The 19,505-nt window shown below is 42.0% G+C and overlaps 1 protein-coding gene across 4 annotated transcripts in view; it reads left to right on the forward strand.

The window, feature by feature from the left end:
* The window catches only part of LOC309539425 (solute carrier family 2, facilitated glucose transporter member 5-like), a 52,635-nt gene that overhangs the window by 8,565 nt on the left and 24,565 nt on the right, over window positions 1-19,505 (forward strand). Inside the window, exons 4-14 of one of the 4 annotated variants that reach the window (XM_082235672.1) lie at window positions 735-830; window positions 1,721-1,872; window positions 2,500-2,624; window positions 3,580-3,732; window positions 3,825-3,950; window positions 5,072-5,259; window positions 7,006-7,116; window positions 12,903-13,004; window positions 13,514-13,589; window positions 13,713-13,840; window positions 15,984-16,210. The exons of 1 other annotated variant lie outside the window; for it this stretch is intronic. In XM_082235672.1, the coding sequence (XP_082091798.1) occupies window positions 735-830; window positions 1,721-1,872; window positions 2,500-2,624; window positions 3,580-3,732; window positions 3,825-3,950; window positions 5,072-5,259; window positions 7,006-7,116; window positions 12,903-13,004; window positions 13,514-13,589; window positions 13,713-13,840; window positions 15,984-16,157 (1,431 nt within the window). In that variant the 3' untranslated portion in view covers window positions 16,158-16,210. Of the gene's footprint in view, window positions 1-734; window positions 831-1,720; window positions 1,873-2,499; window positions 2,625-3,579; window positions 3,733-3,824; window positions 3,951-5,071; window positions 5,260-7,005; window positions 7,117-12,902; window positions 13,005-13,513; window positions 13,590-13,712; window positions 13,841-15,983; window positions 16,211-17,145; window positions 17,287-19,505 lie in introns of those variants that run through there. 2 more of the 4 variants (XM_082235673.1, XM_082235674.1) reach the window with 2 other exon arrangements.

The following is a 19,505-nucleotide window of genomic DNA, read 5'->3' on the forward strand; positions in this document are numbered from 1 at the left end:
ATACATAAATCTGGCACTGCCCACCCTGGGGATAACTTGGCATTTGGGCATAGATGAGGCTAGAGGCCATGAAGCAACAGCGGTAGGGCCAGTGTGGGATTCAGTGCATGCTGAACCATCTCATCCCCCTTCTCACCTACACTCAGCAAGGATCCCACCAATTTTGCTTCCACCTGGCCACAGTGAATGGAACGGAAAGCTGTGCAGCAGCAGGGCAAGGCTTCCAGAGAGTCATTCTGGGGTATGGGGGTGGAGGGAGATGTGAGCTTCATCTGTTTCTCCACCATGGAGGACCTTGCAAGGTTGGGCTGTAGCCTTCCTCATGCTTAGAGTAATCCGATGGGTAGACTGCAAGTATAACCAAACTTTGATTCAGTTTACTATATTTAGAAGATCCTTGAGAGATAAAGGTGGTCTCTAAATGTAATAAACACAAATAAATAAAATAAAATAGAAGACAATAACCATCATGACTAGCAGGAGATGGTGTGGCAATGATGATCACGTTCAGCTGGAGTAGCCAAAGTATACAAATGTTGCCATTATAAAATAATGTCTTAATGTTTCACTCTATCTTTCAGTCTACAAATGTTTTAGTGATAACTGTAGTTAATCAATGGTTACTTAATATAAGTATTCTGCCCTGTACATTCTCATCACGTTTCTTCCTCCTCCTCTTCTTCTTCTTCTTCTTCTTCTTCTTCTTTTTCTTCTTCTTCTTCTTCTTCCTGCAGGATGTCCCAATGAGGTTTATTTGGATTTCAATGGCTGCCTGCTTAATTAGTGTACAATATGGATACAATATGTGGTTACTCTACACCCCTTTTGTGGTAAGATAGCCCTGCGTAGCACGTGGTTTCTTAAAGCAGGGGTTATTGTTGACCTGGGAGACCTTTTCTCTGTTGAGCATCACATTTCTTCTGGGAAACATTGACAGGGAACATAGGCTGGCACAGGTATAGCCAGATCCCAAAGTAGGTAGGACACTGCTGCAAATCTCTCTCTCTCTCTCTCTCTCTCTCTCTCTCTCTCACACACACACACACACACACAGAGAGAGAGAGAGAGAGAGAGAGAAAGAGAGAGAGAGAGAGAGAGAGAGAGACTCATACAAGCTTCCTTCTTAGGTTTTCCAAAAAGAAAAGAGAGGGGATAGTCATAGTCAATTTCCCAATGTATCCTGTTTTAAAAGCCAGTATATGACAAGCTACTGCTCAGTAAATAAAAGTAGAATATAGAAGGCAAAAAGGAGAGTGCTCCTTTCTCTTTGAGTCTAGATATTTTATAAAGGGACATATTTGCCTATTTTCACTTGAGAAAGTGTGGACAAAACTTTTGTGATATTTCCTAGCAGGGGTGTCAACTTGAATACAATACGGTGTGGCAGGTAAGTCCCACCCCACATAATTGATCACAAGATGCAGTGCACACATGCTGTTTGAATTACAATGCCTATTAACTTGGGGGGGGGGTTCTGACCCCCTTAAATAGTCTACGGGAGGAGGGAAAGGGACCTCAGCTCCGAGGAGTTGGCCCCATGCCTCCCAGTTCTGAATGTGAGTGGGAGAGACATGCACACACTTTCTCTGGGCATCCCAGAATTGCCTGCAGATCCTTGGTCATCATTCAGTTGGTCCCAGGCTCTCGCATTCTGCTGCCACATGATCTCATGCCACATGAGCAGTCCTAATCTCAAGCATTTATTGTGCTTCTCCCTCAGCTCCTACATGACTTGTTCAACATAACAACCTTTGAAGAGATGGAAGATCCAGGTTCTCAGATGTATATTGTGGCTATCACCATTGCTTTATTTCCACTTGGAGCCATTTTTGGGACCATTCCTATTGGTTATCTGGCCAATAGATTTGGCAGGTATTGAGATGAATTTGTGACTGCTGAACGACAAGGAGAGGGTGTGGCAGGGAGAGACACAGTGAGATCCATTTAAGTCCATGGAATCATACCTGAAAACCTTTTGTCAGCTGATAAAGCTTTGTTTGAAGGTAGTCAGAACATGCCTACCAATTGCAAGATAATCCCACCAATGCGGTTTTGATCAATTTGGTTCTTAAAACATCATCTAACATACACCAGCAGATTTTCTAATATAGAGCTGAGAAAGAACCCAGAAGTTAGTGGTAGAACACATGTTTACATTCAGAAGATCCCATTTTATCTCATCATCATCCCTCAATTAAGAGATTTTATCTAGCACAGCGGAAGGTTTCTAGCTCTGGTGGAAATGTATGAGCAATGCCTCCTGATATTTATTAAGATAAAGAAAGTGTGTGAGTAATTTTACAGTGCTTGGGTATAGAGGTTTCAGGGCCTTCCATGGGTCCTTGTTTCCTCCTATTACTAGCAAACCCAGAACAAATTATCTATAAAAGGATTAGGAGATTCCCCTAATCCTATAGCTCCTCTCCCCCCTTTGCTGCTTTGATGGTATCATATATTGGCTTCTTCCCACCTCACCACCCCCTTTCACTGTCTTCTCAGGAGAGGAGCTATGAAGATAACGACCTTTTTGAGTCTGATCCCTCCTGTCCTATTGGCTGTTGGTGATACCATAGATATCCATGAATTCACAATTGCTGTACGTTTCTACACTGGGATATGCACAGGTGAGTCAAGGTCCCAGGTTTAGTAGTTTGGCGTAGAATTCATGCTGTTAGTTTGAGCCGAGCAGAGACACTGAGCAATAGTTCGTTTTCACAACAGAGGGAGGGTGGGCTGTCAAAGAACCAAGTAAAGCAGTATCAGTGTGTCTCATTTTCACAAACATCTCCCTAATTGACTTTGGAAACCAGTGTTGTGGCTCAGATAGGCCACCAAGGATGGAGAAACTGGTAGAGGTGGCATTGAAACTCTATAGGACTATGAGTTGGAAAATGTATTTTTGTAAAATACCAAAAGAGGAATCGCTGTGCAGAATTATTATTATTTAAATATAAGTATGTGATGTCCCAAGGCCTTGGGTTAATTGGTGTACTAAATATTGTACCAATGAACATACAACCACGGAGGTTGTTTGACCGTAGTTTCCATCCATCGCAGCCAATAGCTATTCCATGGTAACTAGACAGCGAATTGTACATGAACTGTAGTCCACTACTATCAGTTTCACTTGTCCTGCTACCTTAATAGTGGCCAACACTATTAGTTTGAATTAAACGATTTAATGCCATTTCTCAGAGATATACAGGCTCCGGGCAAGTTCCAACAAAAGAATATTCCCAAGTTGAGAGGCAGCTACTGAGAACACCAGTCCGTATGCACTTAGAATCATAGAGTTGGAAGAGACCACAAGGGCCATCGAGTCCAACCCCCTGCCAAGCAGGAAAACCAAACCGGCCCCTTGTGGGGGCCGGTTTGGTTCAGAGCTACACATGGATGGCGTTGCCATATCTATGGTGTGAGATGTGAAATGTTGATGACATTTTGTAGAATTCTACAAAAGAACAGCTTGGCAACATGAGATATGACTTGCACGGCCTACTGGAGCCTCAGGGTTATTCATACATTTTGCACATATCACATGTTCATTGTGATTTGTCTGCTTATTTATCAACTAACCAGGACTAATCTCCGTTGTTGTTCCTCTGTATCTTGGAGAGATCGCCCCTGGAAGTGTGAGGGGAGCTATCGTCATGATGCCCCAGCTATTTTATGCTTTGGGCGTCCTTGTGGGTCAGCTAATTGTTTTTGAAGAATTATTTAAGATGCGAGAAGGTAATTAAGATAAATTAATCCTTTGGCTTATATGAGATCAGACGCATGGCCACAGTTTCTTCACATTGTTGTCACTCTATCTTCTTGCACAGGTTACGTGATTGTGATGGGCATTTCTGGGGTCATGCCAATTTTTCAAATCATACTACTACCCTTCTTTCCTGAAAGTCCGAGGTATCTGTTCATTCAGAGGAAGAATGCAGAGAGTGCAAGGGAAGGTACAATACCCTGAACTGTATTGAGATTTCTGGGTGTGAGCATCATACATAGCCATGAGAACCCATCAGGCTGAAGAGGTTTTTCCCCCCCCCAAGTTGATGGAGTTGCAAACAGATTTTTTTCTGGAAGCAGTTGACATGGAAATGAATGCTAACCTTCTGCTAGATACCCAGAAGAGACCTTTAAGTTGTGGGAAGGGTCACATAAATTGTGGAAATTATCAGTTAAATAAATGCCTGGAAGTGGAATAAAGTACTGTCTGAATGCAGCCGAATGTGCAAAATGATTGCTGACTCCTCCCCACTACTGCCTACTGGGTTCCCCCACTCTCCAAGTTTTAGTTTCATTTGTATGTGACTTCCATTTTCTGAAAAAGGTAGCTTTTTTTCTTTTTTCTTTTTGCTTTAAATAGCTTCCTTAACTCCGTTCATTCACTACAGCGGTATCCCATTGGCCCTGTTAGATATTAATACCAATCAGAGTTGTATATTCTAGCTGAACATTTATGCTGACCATTTTAAATAACTTCCAGACATTCTAAAGAGATTTGACCCTCGGGACTTCCCCTTTCCCGCTTCCTTCTTAACAATAATAATAATATAATAATAAATTTTATTTATATCCCGCCCTCCCCAGCCGAAGCCGGGCTCAGGGCGGCTAACAACAATCAAATAATCAGTCAAATAATCACACAATCTAAAAATATTTCATTATAAAATTAATTAAATCAAATTGATGGCAACCAATTAAGCAAAATTCTGTGCAGGTTGCCAGAGGAGGGAGTCAGGCTGCGCCCTGACCAAAGGCCTGGCGGAACAACTCTGTCTTGCAGGCCCTGTGGAAAGATGTCAGGTCCTGCAGGGCCCTAGTCTCTTGTGACAGAGCATTCCACCAGTTTGGAGCCGCAGCCGAGAAGGCCCTGGCTCTAGTTGAGGCCAGCCTAACCTCTCTGAGGCCTGGGACCTTGAGGATGTTATTATTTGCAGACCGTAGGTTTCTCTGTGGGGCATACCAGGAGAGGTGGTCCCGTAGGTACGAGGGTCCTAGGCCGTATATCCTCATTCTTCTGAATCTCTTATTCTACTGAATTCAAATACTTTCTGCCTCTGTTCCCACACAGGACTGAAGGTGCTGAGAGGCAAGGATGATGTGGAGAATGAAATAGACGAACTCCGTCAGGAGGACCTCTTTGAGAAAGCAGAAAAGAACATGACTGCTGCTAAACTGCTATCATCCCCAAACCTGAGATTTCAGGTCATTGCCACAGTTCTCTTGACGAGTGGTGCACAGCTTGATGGCATTGGTGCGGTAAGTAAGGCAATGCCCCCCCCCAAAAAAATATGTTTGGAGGTGGAGCCAGATAAATGAGGGCTCATAATGTTTAATGGCTGTGGCACCAATTATCACTGCTTGTCTCTAGGCACAGCAGATTATTTCTACTCAGTGAACTACTCTGTGGGTTTTGTTGGGACTTCAATGTCCATCAGTCATAGCTAGGAGCTGCTGTCCAATAGCACCTGGAGAACCACAAGTTCGCCCTCCTCTCCACACGTTCCAAATTGTGATTCCCAGACAAATTACTCCAGAGACTCAGGTAGATTGGTAAAGAGAAAGCTTTTTATATGTGTTGTATATGCATTATAAGCAATGACAAACCTAGACAGCATCTTAAAAAGCAGAGACGTCACCTTGCCAACAAAGGTCCATATAGTTAAAGCTATGGTTTTCCCAGTAGTGGTGTAAGGAAGTGAGAGCTGGACCATAAAGAAGGCTGGTCGTTGAAGAATGGATGCTTTTGAATTATGGTGCTGGAGGAGACTCTTGAGAGTCCCATGGACTGCAAGAAGATCAAACCTATCCATTCTGAAGGAAATCAGTCCTGAGTGCTCACTGGAAGGACAGATCCTGAAGCTGAGGCTCCAAGACTTTGGCCACCTTAGGAGAAGAGAAGACTCCCTGGAAAAGACCCTGATGTTGGGAAAGATGGAGGGCACAAGGAGAAGGGGATGACAGAGGACAAGATGGTTGGACAGTGTTCTCGAAGCTACCAGTATGAGTTTGACTCTGCGGGAGTCAGTGGAAGACAGGAGTGCATGGCGTGCTCTGGTCCATGAGGTCACGAAGAGTCAGACACGACTAAATGACTAAACAACAACAAAGTCCAGCATCTTGTTCCCCACATTTGCCAACCAGATGCCTAAGGAAACCCTAAACAGGATTCTTCAGTTCCTCAATATCTTGAGTCACCACCAGTTGCTCCTTCGTTTCATATTAGACTATTATTTAGATATAATCTGGATGTCTGACAGTTGACAGTTAAGTCCAGTCACGAACGAATATAGGGTTGTGGTGCTCATCTCGCTTTACTGGCCAAGGGAGCCGGCGTTTGTCCACATACAGCTGTCAGGTCATGTGAGCAGCATGACTAAGCCACTTATTGAGGAACCAGAGCAGCGCTCAGAAACATTGTTTACCTGCCCACCGGAGCGGTACCTATTTATCTACTTGCATTTTGAGGTGCTTTCGAACTGCTAGGTTGGCAGGAGCTGGGACCAAACAACGGGAGCTCACCCCGTTGCAAGGATTCGAGCCACCAACCTTCTGACTGGCAAGTCCTAGGCTCTGTGGTTTAGACCACAGCGCCACCCGCGTCCCTTACCATATATATATATACCACTGGTATATTTCTTTGATTTTAACTTGGTTGTATTATGGATTTTAATATGGTGGTAAGCTGTTCAAAGGCCCAAGTTAATGGTTGGTATGCTGATAATTTAATAATATGCTGGATCAGGCTGGTGGCCTACCAGAGAGCCAGTGTGGTGTAGTGGTTAAGAGCGGTAGTCTCGTAATCTGGGGAACCGGGTTCGAGTCTCCGCTCCTCCACATGCAGCTGCTGGGTGACCTTGGGCCAGTCACACTTCTTGAAGTCTCTCAGCCCCACTCACCTCACAGAGTGTTTGTTGTGGGGGAGGAAGGGAAAGGAAAGGAAAGGAAAGGAGTAGGGAAAGGTTGACCAAGACTAGACTATTGATTATTTTTTTCTGATTTCAGGTGCACTATTTTGTAGATATAATCTGGATGTCTGCAGGGGGGCAAGAAAAAATGATCCGGTACCTTCGTATAGTATTTACTGCTGCTGGCTCAATCACAATCTTGATCACGGTAAGCCTTTTCCACTTCTTTGTCTCTTTCCTTTTGAATCTTAAAACTCACTGTTCTTCAAAGGAAATAAATTTAAGTTTCACAGTCTCCCTCCGTCCACAACAGCCCCATGAAAAATAAACATTTTTTAAATTATAGTATTATGAGCGTTCTCTGAGCATTCTTTGTCAGAGAACCATAGTTATTTACACACAGTACCTGTATTCTAATATGCATTGGAAGTCATCCAAAGGGGTGAAAAATCAGCTTGAACATTTTTTGTTTGCTTGTTTGTCTGTTTTTGCATCAAAATTAATTTTGCTTATTTGTTTCTTTCATTTTGGAGGATAAATTCCTATTCACTAAGTGAAACACTTGTTTTCATTCCATTAGTGAATTTATGTGGAGGGGTAATAAGATAAAAAGTATCCAGACAATTCAAATTCAAATCTAGACTAACTGTAAGGAGAAGCCCCTACTGCAGAAGAATCAAAGTTCTCAAAATTCCCTTAAGAAAGTCCAATTAAATTTAAATTGTCTGTGGTAAAGATATACCCTATAAGCTGCAATTCTATACAACAGGGGAAACCAATCTGTTGTTCTTCAGATACTGCGACTTTTTGAACAACTGAACTTTATTGCTTAATTTATTTATTACTGACTTACTGAACTTTCTCTACACCTTTTCCTCATCCAGCTGGCTGGAGCTGATGGGAGGCCTTAAGATTTAGGGAGTACCATGTTGGCTACATGTGCAAACTCAAAGGCACACCATGGTTAAATAGCTGTTGTTTATATGTGGATTCCTCCATAGTGACCGAGAACTATCATTCCTTAGGGACACGTATTTTTAGCAGAATGCTGGTATCATCAGTCAACATCACACATGGCAGTAGCACAGTTTGATATCATTTACTACCACTACAAACTACAAACGATAAACAACATTATACAGCATTACTTCAACACGAAAACACAACTATCCTGTCTTAGATGCCTACAGAAAACTTTTTATTATTATTTCAGAAAGTCTGCTTTCTTTGAAAATTTTGCTGATTTTATCTGTGCTCTGTTGATCATTATTTTATATTTTTAATGTACACCATTTAGATATTTTAATTTTGATTAAGAATAATAATGTAAATTAAATTAAATTAAATTAAATACTACAGTGATTTCACTTGTGCACTTGATGAGAATTTGTTAGGTAGATTTATTGCTTCATTGTTCGGCGCCCAGCCACGCTTCCCCTGCGAGCCTCTGTATCTTCTGTTTACGCAGGGTGGCTTTCGAACGGTCGTAAAGCAATTAGCAGATAGCAAAGTTGCACAGTGGTCGTGTGTTTGAAAGAGCAGTAATTAAGTCCCACACGTTTCTTCTGTCCTAATATCTCTTTATTTGCTCAAAAGTAGCATATTTACAATCAAGAACTTCCATCTGATTCAAGCTGCATTTTCTCGAGGACTTCCAGGGTGGCCCCATCGGTAATGGCGGATTCCCTCTGATCCGGAGGGACTGGCTCTACAGAAAACGGGTCTGTTCCACTACGGCGAAGCGGGGACCCTTTAAAAAATCACAGGCGGATGAAGCCTGTGACCATGGGACTCGGCAGGCACCTTTCGCGCCCCCTCAATTCATAAAAGGAACCCAATTATGGGCTCCGGAGCGAAGAGGGGCTAGTGGCACGGTGCTGAGAGTCAACTGCTTCTTCCGTGGAGCGAAGCCACACAGCTGTTGCCAGAGAGCGCTACCTTTTTCCTGGGACAATTTGGCTACAAAAACAACTACCTGTGACCAGATCAACTACCCGTGAGCAGATCAAATTTGGACAATTGGATTTTGAACAACGATCTGTGAGTAGAATGTAAAATTGGATTAAGAAATTCTTCTTAATTTGGCACTGAAGCGGGAAGGTCTAAACAGGAAGTCAGCCTTCCATTTCTTGTAGATAGATTAAAGCAAAGACATGGCAAACTAGAGTTTAGAAAATCGTTTGTAAAGGATCAGCTTTCATCATCTAAAATTATTGAGCCCCCTTCGGAAGCAGGAGAAGAGGGGGGATTTTTTTCTGGATTGTTTAAACCTGCAGAAGAGAGTGAAAGAAAAGTAATTTTCCACCGTCTTGAACCTGGGAGCGGGGTGTCAGGACAGACGTTTGAAGTTCTTTGACTATAGACAAATGTTTTTGACAGACAGTTAAAAGAAGAGAAACATAGTGATTCCATTGTTCTCTTTCGTATTTTAAAGGAACAAATATTGACAAAATATCTGAAAAAGGAAACTTTGTTGTTAGATCTGCTGTTAAAAAAAAAGAAAAAAAGAAAAGAGATGGATACAAATAGAAGTTCTTCCCCTAGAGGGAGCTTGTGAAACTGTTATTAAATTTGAACTGGGGAACTTCGCAGCTGCAATAGATTAAGATCGTGGGAACAGACTTCTGACCTTGCATAACAATGTACTCAGAGGCTTTGGTGTGTGCTTTCTGTAAGACAAGTGCTTTATTGGAACAGTTACATGAGAAGACGGATTTGATCACTGTTGCAATTAGAAATTTTGGACAGGTAGTGGGTATCTATATAGAACCCACCCAGATATCAACTCAGGAGTGTGCTCTGACAGATCAGATGAGGGAGGAGGTTGTTGCTGAACCTCGGGTGGCAGAGATGGAGGGAGCTGTGGCCCAGCAGGAACATGAGTTGTTGGATCTGACAAATGAACTTGGAAAAAGCCAGATTTGGAGAGATAGAGTTTTGTTTGGCTTGGAGATGGGGGGCTGGATAGACCCCCCCCCTATGCAAGGATGTCTTGACTTTTCAAGTCTGGCAATAGGCTGTGAGGAGTTTGGGGTTGTGGGGGTCCTCAACTCTGGAGGGACCTTGAAACATGCTTTTGAATACCACATGGAGTTCAGTGTGGACTATGGAATAGGGGCTGATCTGTCGAGAAGAGACAAAAATACTGTCAAGTTGGAGTTTCCATGAGTGAAAGGACCAGGAGACAAAGTAAAGTACAGGTATAAATATGAAGAAGATCTGCGGAAGGAACATGGAAGAGACTTAAGGGCCTCGGACATAAGATTACCAGGTTAATGAACTAGATGGATGGGATAGAAAGGACTGACAAAATCAGGGACCAGGAGGAAGAGACGTTGGATGAAGATTGGAAGAAAGTCTTTAAAAAAATTATTTAGGATTGTTTTGTAAAATTAATGAGTATTAGAAAAATGTTGGAATGAAATTATTTGGCTTTAGCAGAAATGTTAAAAAGAACTATGTAAGAATATGCTATGGTTATGAGAAATTGGTATAAATAAGATTTAAGTTTTAAGTTTTAGGGTTTTTTATAGTAGGATAAGGTTAAAATAGATTAAGGTAATTTAATCACAGAATATTATGAAAAATGGGAAGGATTTGCTGTGATAATTAATAACTAGAATACAAAAAAGGGAGGTGTTAGGAGGTCGATGAAATAAGGTAATGACAGTTAAGGATTTGGGAATATTGGATCTGTTTTTAAATTTTTGTGGTTTATTTTTGCTTTTTGATTTTGATGTGTTATGTGTTTTGTTTTTGTTTTTCGTTTTTGATTTTTATCGATTTGTATTGTTTGATTGCTGTTTGTTTTTCTCTTGTTTTTTTCTTTTTCTCTTTGTTTTTTCTGTAATTTTAAAATTCTTAATAAATATCATTTTTTAAAAAAAACAAGCTGCATTTTCTCTGCGTCCTGCTCTCAGTTTGCAGCTGCGCAACAAACTGCTTTCACTTTTCACTCAGCTCACAGCATTCCAAGCTGCTTTTGTCATGTCCTGGCGTACTTCCCCTGTACGCGCCTCCTCTCAGCCCCAAGACAGGGTTAACCCTTCACTACACCCAACAGAATTGCTCATAAAAAACGTTCTCCAAGGCAGGATTGTCCTGAGAAGTGTAGGAATAAAATACATCTGGTCCTTTTAAGTACTTGGGGTTTTCCTCTCTTCCCTTTGTCTACTATAGTTTTGCCCCTCGCTCCTGATTTTGTGGTCTATTTCTACCAGAGTCCAACCCACACCGCATAATACCACTGGCTTTTAAAATTTTATTAGCATTTTTATCCCACCCTTCTTGCAAGGAGCATGGGGCATTCTCATTTTATACTCCAAAGAATCAAGTCTAACACTACTTACTACAAAAAAATTCCTACCTGTAGCACCTTAAAGACCAACTAAGTTAGTTCTTGGTATAAGCTTTCGTGTGCATGCACACTTCTTCAGATACACTGAAACAGAAGTTGCCAGATCCTTCTATATAGTGAGAAGGTGGGGAGGGGTATTACTCAGAAGGGTGGTGGGAATCGGAGATTGGCAGATAGCTGAGATGAGCCTGTTGACGACTCTTAACAACTGTAATAGGTCTTACAGGAAAAGGCGAGGGGTGAGAAGGTGAGAAATGGCTTAGTCATGTATAATGGGATAAGAATCCAATGTCTCTGTTCAGACCAGGTCTCTCCATTGTTTTAAGTTTGGTAATGACTTGCAATTCAGCAGCTTCTCTTTCCAGTCTATTTCTGAAAGGAATTTCTACAAAGGAAATTTGCTACAGGAAGGAATTTTTTTATTTTGACTATGGCAGACCAACACGGCTACCTATCTGTAACTACTTACTACACACCTCATTGCTCTCATAATAGGAACATTGAAAGATTCTTGTTGGAGACTCTAGAAGAGAAAAAGGCCCATCCAGTCCAGAATCCTATATTTATATATAAATATGTAAATATGTAAATATGTAAATATGTAAATATGTAAATATGTAAATATGTAAATATGTAAATATATAGTTTGTTTTATTTTTATTTTGTTTTGCTACTGGCATGGAAATGGGGAAAGACGTGGAAGGGAAACCCTTGGTCGATCTTAGGAAAATGGTGGGTAAAACTGAATAAGCTGAAATTGTCTTATTTTTAAAATGGTCAAAATTAAATGAAAATAAAGTGAGTAAATATAAATTGAGGAAATGGAGGAAAGAAGAAAAGTTAAATGATAAAATGATAGAATAAATCAAATTAAGTTAAAATGGAGAAGTAGGTCAAGGATTTGCTGAACCAATAATTCAAATTGGAATACAAGAAGGGGAGGTGCGAGGAGGTCTGAGAAACAGGGTAAAAGAGAATAAGTATATGAACAATCAGGTGTTTTTAATTGTTTGTTTTTTATGTTTTCGATTTTTGTATTTTTCTTGTTTTTCCTGTTTATTTTTGTGCTTGTTGTTATATGTTTTGTTCTTTATGAAAACGCTAATAAATGTTCATTTTTTAAAAAAACAACAACAGAATCCTGTTCTCAGAGGGTGTGATGTTATGTTGAAAAATATCCCCCAAATGCATAATTAGGTTTCACAGTGGTACGTCTGGTTACAGATGCTTCAGGTAACAGACATGTCAGGTTACAGACTCCGCTAACCCAGAAATAGTACCTTCGGTTAAGAACTTTGCTTCAGGATGAGAACAGAAATTGCGTGGCGGCAGCGGGAGGCCCCATTAGCTAAAGTGGTACCTCAGGTTAAGAACGGACCTCCAGAATTAACTAAGTTCTTAACCAGAGGTACCACTGTACAGCAATAGCTTGCTTACACTGACACTATCAATGGACTCTTAAAAGGTTAGTTAGTCTGGACTTGCCTTTGGAGAAGCCACACTGATATATTCATCCATATGCTTCCTAATATTAGCTTTAATAATGCTTTCTACCAGTTTTACAGGAACCAATATAAGCTAACTTATGTTGCATTGTACTATCCTGTATCTCCTTTCCTCCTCTTTATATTCTCTAGATGTGTATTGCTGATTCTAAGGGACATAGGTATCTGCTTCTGATTGGCTTTGCGGTGTGCAGCATCGTCTGTGTTCTGTTAACCATGGCCCTGGAACTGGAGGTTTGTAATTGAGAGTTGAGAATCACCAAATGGGCTGTCATTTAGCCCCATTCTTGCTCCCCCTATACTCCGTGCTATGTAATAGCAATAAAGTTAATGTGGAAGTTGACTGTATATGCTGATGGGTACATCTGTAGAAGGAGACTTGAGAGAAAAGTTATTTTGGTTTATACAATTCATTTGGATTTTGTGCAAAGGCTTGAAGGGAATGGCTGAGAATGGACATAGCCTCCCATCTGTGAAAGTCATATGGATGTTTCAAGACAACTCAGAGAGATCTTGGTGTTCTGTCTCACCTGCTGTTTTCAATTGGCCAGCAATTCTAGCCAAAGTGGTTGCTGTCCCATTGATGTTAAGAGTCCAACTCCCATCAGGCCCAACTAACATGGAAAGTGGTGAGGGATGATGTGAACTGTAGTCTAGCAACATTGACTACCCCAGCACTAGATAAGGGGCACCTGTCAATATCACATGTACATAACTGAAATGCAACCTACTTTCTCTAACAGGACACCATCGACGAGTTGGTGTATGTCAGCCTATTTTTAGTGCAAGTATTTGTCATAGCACACGCCATTGGGCCAGGTAATTGCTCACATTATGTTCTGATCCCCTTAAGTGATCTGCAAGATATTAATTGAATAGAGGAATATTTGAGTTCTATGGTGAAATGTTGATCCATGTCACGAACCCTTTCTTTCCACCAAGGTCCACTTCCAAATGTAATTGTGGTGGCAATGTTCCTTCAGTCCTCACGGGCCTCAGCCTTTGTGATTGCGGGATTTGTGCAGTGGTTCACACACCTTCTTATGATGATGGTGTTCCTTCAAATTGTGGTGAGTGATATTGATAGTCAACTTGATGCAAGCTGCAAAGGTTGCGTCAATGAGCTACATCCATCTCTGTTCCTCACCATTATCCACCCCCCAGCCCTCAGGTAAAACCCAAGATATGAAGCCATAACCTCAGATGGATGGATTTGTAAGCATTCTTGTCTTGTGCTTTGTTCAATGTGAATGTTAAGGCATCTTGAAGATGTGCATAGTTCCTAATAAGGTTCAAACAATCTGGACAATATTCAAATGCCCAGTTGGCCATGAAAACCACTGCTTAGCCTTGAGCAAATTGCTCTTGCTTTCAGGAAAGGAGCCATAGTTTTGTATGCAGAAAGTCCCAGACCTGATCTCTGGTATCTCCTGGAAAAGACCTCTGTCTAAGGACCTGCTGCCAGGCAGTGTACTGAACTGGTTGGACAAGTTGTCTGACTCCGTACAAAGCAGTTTCATGTGTTCATCTTTGTCTGCTGCCAGGTGGTCTGGGCCTTAACCAGGAACTGCTTTAGCCAAAGGGTCAGAGCTACTGTAGACTGTATGTGCTCAAGCCCTCTACAGATATGGAAGGGAATAAGGAGTATGTAACTTCAGCTTCTGTCAGTGGCATAGCGTGGGTTGCTGGTGCCCAGGACGGGGCAAGTGTTGCAACTCCCTGAACTGGGCATTGGTCAGTCTCTTTGCTGGCCAGTATCTAATCAAGGGATCTAATCAATCACTCCTTGCAAAGTAGTCCCAACTTGGGAGTAGAGATAAGGCAGAGAAATGCAAAGCCAAGAGCACCGCTGTGTTGCCTTGCCCTCCTGTCCTTGGAAAAAGGTGTTCTGGGCAACAAACGTGGCTCCATAATTGCTTTCCCCCTTCCTCTTCCTCCCTCCCTCCTTGGTGGGCTCACTAAAACCACCCTTCCCCTCTCCTTCTCGGTCAGCCCAGGGGTGGGGCATGTGGGGGTATCCCTTCACCAGCCGTGAGGAGAAGAAGACCCTGCTGTCGCCGTGCCCCATAACCCCAGCCTGGGTGTGGCTTGCCTCCTCGCAGCTCCCGCCTTGAGGTGGGAGCCTGTTGTGGCAGCGCCTGGTTGCTCTCCTTCAGAAATTTGTCTGCAGGACCATGCACCACCTGCCCCCACACTATGCCACTGGCTGCTGGGATTGGTAGAATGTGTGAAGCCTCTGAGTTTACTACTCTACATAAGAAATCTTCCAGCCTACTGCACACATCTCAATCCTCTACTTCCAGTAGTTGAGTGGGTTGCAGGATACACACTTCTTATATCATTATATCTTATATCTTATATATATATATCTTATATCTTAGGGTGCTTGTGTACCCTAAGCTCAAAAGAACAGCTGCTGTTGGAGGAAGTAGCAATATACAGTCATCACTTGGTTTCCCCACTCTCTAGCAATAGTGAGGCAAGCAAGCTGACCCCTGCTGCTACGACCCATCTTACCCGTAGAAGGGCTCTTTTTGTAGAGCATGAAGAAGTAGCCGGCAGTTCACCACTGAAAACTCCTCTGGTCAAAGCTAAAGGGTTTGGGGATGGCTGTTTGTTGAATGTAGTGGAGAAGACCATCCTTGAGGAGGTACTCACTCTTAGGTATAGGTGAGATGATCACATTATCAGCAGTGGTCCTGATAGCTCCTCCAAGCCAAGACAGGAGCAGCATTTTGGACGGTGGCATGGGCGGGGGCTCGTGATCCCCCCCTGCAATATCCTCCAGCTGATCCTATGCCACAAACTCAGGCTGAGGATAGAGAATCAGAAGGAGCCTCAATGAAGTGTCAGCAGAGCACCGTGTAGAACACGTGGTTCCCAACCTTTCTTTGGCCGTGCCCCACCTAAGCATCTCTAAAATCCTGATGCTCCCCCCTTGACATATTACTCTTATTATTCTGAAAGTGCACTCATATTCACATGTTAAAATAGTTAATATCTATTCACTGTTAATAATTCATTCTAAAATTGCCCCCCCCAAAAAAAAAATTCAAATTGCCTCCCTGTCGGGTGTGTGCCCCATGATGGGAACTACGAGTCTAGAAGCACTTTGAGCTCCTGGGTGGGGGGAGGGTCCCAGAATGATATGTGTGTGAAATATGGATGAATACAATTCTCTATTGTGCTCAAGTCTGTCCTTTTCATCTCCAGGTAAAAATCGGGACCTACAGCCTCCTTATGTTCTTGCCTTTCTGTGGAGGCCTGTTTTTTTTCCTCTTCAAGAATTTCCCAGAAACCAAGAATAGGACCTTTGTGGATATTAGAAGAATCATAGCACTCCAGAAGCTTAGGAAGTCCAACCTTATGAAACTGACAGAAAAGTAGAAACTTGGGAAGCAACCCATGCAGTTTATTTATTAAATTGTGTTTAATAATGATTCAATAGAGCCCTTCTTGCTATCCTTTACTTGTCTTAGCCCAGTTGATATACTTATAATAGCAGTTTCCCTCCTGGTTTGAAGGCACAGCCTTTATTTTAATGTTAATCCCCCCCCCGGCATATTCAGGCTATTCTGTGAACGTAATTAGATTTCCACAAAGCAGCAGATCTAAACCTCACTAGCTACCATCCTTCCAGGTCTTAGTAGCTGTTTGTGAACATTGTGTGAACAATATTCTGGGTGGTCTGAAGCACATACAGCCCTGGGACAGACTGCAGCTCAATGGCTGCAATTGCAGCTTGGGAATTTGAAAGAGGCTTTGCAAGTCTGATTGGAAACCTGTGAGGAGAGAGAGGGAGATGCTTAACTCATACTGAAGAAGCCTTAAACTAGAGATGAGGAAACAAGTGACCTTCTAGATATTATTAGACTGAAGGTCCATCATCCCAAGCCAGGAAGGCCAGTGGTCATATATGATGGGACTTGGGGTCCAAAAGGCTCCCTAATCTTGGCTTAACTCAGGCTGCCCATATATACCAGGGGTGTACATCCACTTTGAATGAAGTCTCAATCTGGAGCTAAAGCAGCCTGCTTTGGGCATATTCAGACTGCTTCTAAAGTGAAGCCACTCTCTTCCTAAGCAGTCTAAAGCAAATCAGCCTGATTCCAAAGCTTCAGAGCTCTGAAGAGCAGTTAGAAGCAATTGTTGTTTCACCTCTGGCAGCAAAATATTTTGAGACGGTCCTGCCTGCTGTCATTGCTGAAAAGCCTGCCCTTTACTCTTGCATTGAAACAGAAACAGTCATTTTACCACTATGCTATTCTTGCTTTCTCACACCAGTAATTAATCCGCATTGAATGATTGTGAGAGTACGATTCTAAACCAGTCTCCTTTGTACACAGTGATAATGCATCATCTTGGTTCTCAACTGTCAACTGTTTCTTCTAGAACCTTCCAACTTCCTCCCCCAATTGGCTCCTGCAACACTGCTAAGAGTTCCATTTGGCTTATTTCAAAAGAATTTAGGGTGTGGCTCAATTATTCTTCAACTTGCTGGTAATAGAAAACGACTGTAAGTTTGAGTGCTTTTTGCCTGCTCACCCTCAAATATTTCTATCAAAACTCCCCTACAGAGGTTGAGGTGGCCACCTCCTCATCCTGACCCTTCCAGGTAGGAGGAACAGGAAGACAGTATAGATTTACAACAGGGGTTTGAGGGAGGTCACAGCTCAGAGGCAGATGAGGGGGAAAGCTGTGAAATCATAGGAGAGCTGGAATACCACCCAGCTGACACGTCTTTAGAAAGCATCCCAGACCCTCCATCTCCCAGAACCTGGCGAGCCTTAAAAGTAGGAGAGCAAAGAGCTCAAAGACGCAGGGCACGTAGCAGCACCTTTAGAGGAGATGATGAGAATGACAAATGAGGAAGTGGTAGGGGGGGGATTCATTTGGGACAACGCCATTATCCAAGAAGCTGGGTTCTATAGCTTCTCTCTGTGAAGATTGAAATAAAAAAGGAAGGTAAGAAATGTTTCCTTGTCTTTATACTTTCCTGGGCAACCAGCCGGGAACTGTGGACAGCATCCTGACAGTGTAGCTTCATTATCTCTGGGGGGGGGGGAGGCTTTGGGTGGAAGCTATTTAAACCTACCCTGCCTACTTTCTGAACACTTAGCATTCTGGAGCATTTATTGGTGTTTCCTGTTTTTGTCCCCCTCCCCCCAGCAGACAGAGGAGTGTGTCTGTCATGGATTCAGCATGGTTTCTATGTCCCCCCCTTTCATTTCCGCTTGGTATTTTGTTTTTGTTTTTAAATGATATTTATTGAGAATTTAAAATTATGGAGAAAAAAAGGAAAAGGAAAAAAGATAGACAAAAAAAGGAATTAAACAATACAAGTCAATAAAAACAAACAAAAAACAAAACACAAAATACACCAAAAACAAAAACAAAAGCAAACCAAAAATTTAAAAACAAATCCAATATTCCCAAATCTTTATCTTTTGTTAACTTGTTTCATCGACCTCCTCACACCTCCCTTTTTTGTATTCTAGTTATTAATTATCTCAGCAAATCCTTTCCATCTTTCACTATATTCTGTCATTAAATTACCTTAAATTATTTTAACCTTATCTTACCATAAAAAGCCCTAAAGCTTAAAACTTATTTATACATAATTCCTTTTAGCATTTCTACTAAAGCCAAATAGTTTCATTCCAACATTTTTCCTAACACTCATTAATTTTACAATAATTCTCTAAATGAATTTTTAAACTTTCTTCCAATCTTCATCCATCGTCTCTTCTTCCTGGTCTCGGGTTTTATCAGTCCTTTCTATCCCTTCCATCTAGTCCATCAACCTGGTGACCTTCTATCCGAGGCTCTTAAGTCTTTTCCATGTCCCTTCTGCAGGTCTTCTTCATGTTTATACCTGCACTTTACTTTGTCTTCTGCTGATCTTATTCTTAATTTCCTTCCTTTCTCACTCAGGGGTAGATCTCGGGGAGACTCCAACTTGACAATATCTTTATCCCTTCTCGACAGGTCAGCCCATTCTCCATAGTCAGCACTGAAATCCAAAAGATATTTGAAGGCATGTTTCAAAGTCCCTCCAAGGTTAAGGGCCCCCACAACTCCAAACTCCTCCTGGCCCAAAACCAGATCCCAAAAGTCAAAACATCCCTGCATAGGGGGATCTATCCAACTTCCCACCTCCAAACCAAACAGTACTCCATCTCTCCAAATCTGATTTTCTCCAGGTTCAGTCATCAGAAACAACAACTTATGTTCCTGCAAGGCTCTCTCCATTTCTATTACTTGAGGTTCAGCAACAACCTCTTCCTTTATCTTCTGCACAACTTGCCCTGTCAAAGCAAATTCCTGGGTTGGTTCCTGAGTGGTTTCTATATAAGAATTCACTGTTTGTCCAAAATTGCTAACTGCAACAGCCATCAAATCCATCTTCTCATGTAGCTGTTCCAGTAAAGCGCTTGTCTTGCAAAAAGCAAGCACTAAGGCTTCTTCTGGGCACATTCTTGTTCAAGGTCAATGTCTGGTTCTCAAGATCTTTAATCTCTACAGCTGTAGAATTCCCCAGATCGACTCCAGCAACAGTTTCACAAGCTCCCTCTAGAGGAAACAATTTCTGTTTGTATTCGTCTTTTTAAAAGCAGATCCAGCAACAAAATTCCTTTCGTTTTTCAGATATTTTGTTCCTTTTAAATGCAAAAGGAAACATATAATAATAATAATATCTTTATTGTCATTGCCCCCTCTCGGGAACAACGAAAT

Source organism: Podarcis vaucheri (genome assembly GCF_965113315.1).
Source record: "Podarcis vaucheri genome assembly, chromosome: 8".
Lineage (NCBI taxonomy): Eukaryota > Metazoa > Chordata > Lepidosauria > Squamata > Lacertidae > Podarcis > Podarcis vaucheri.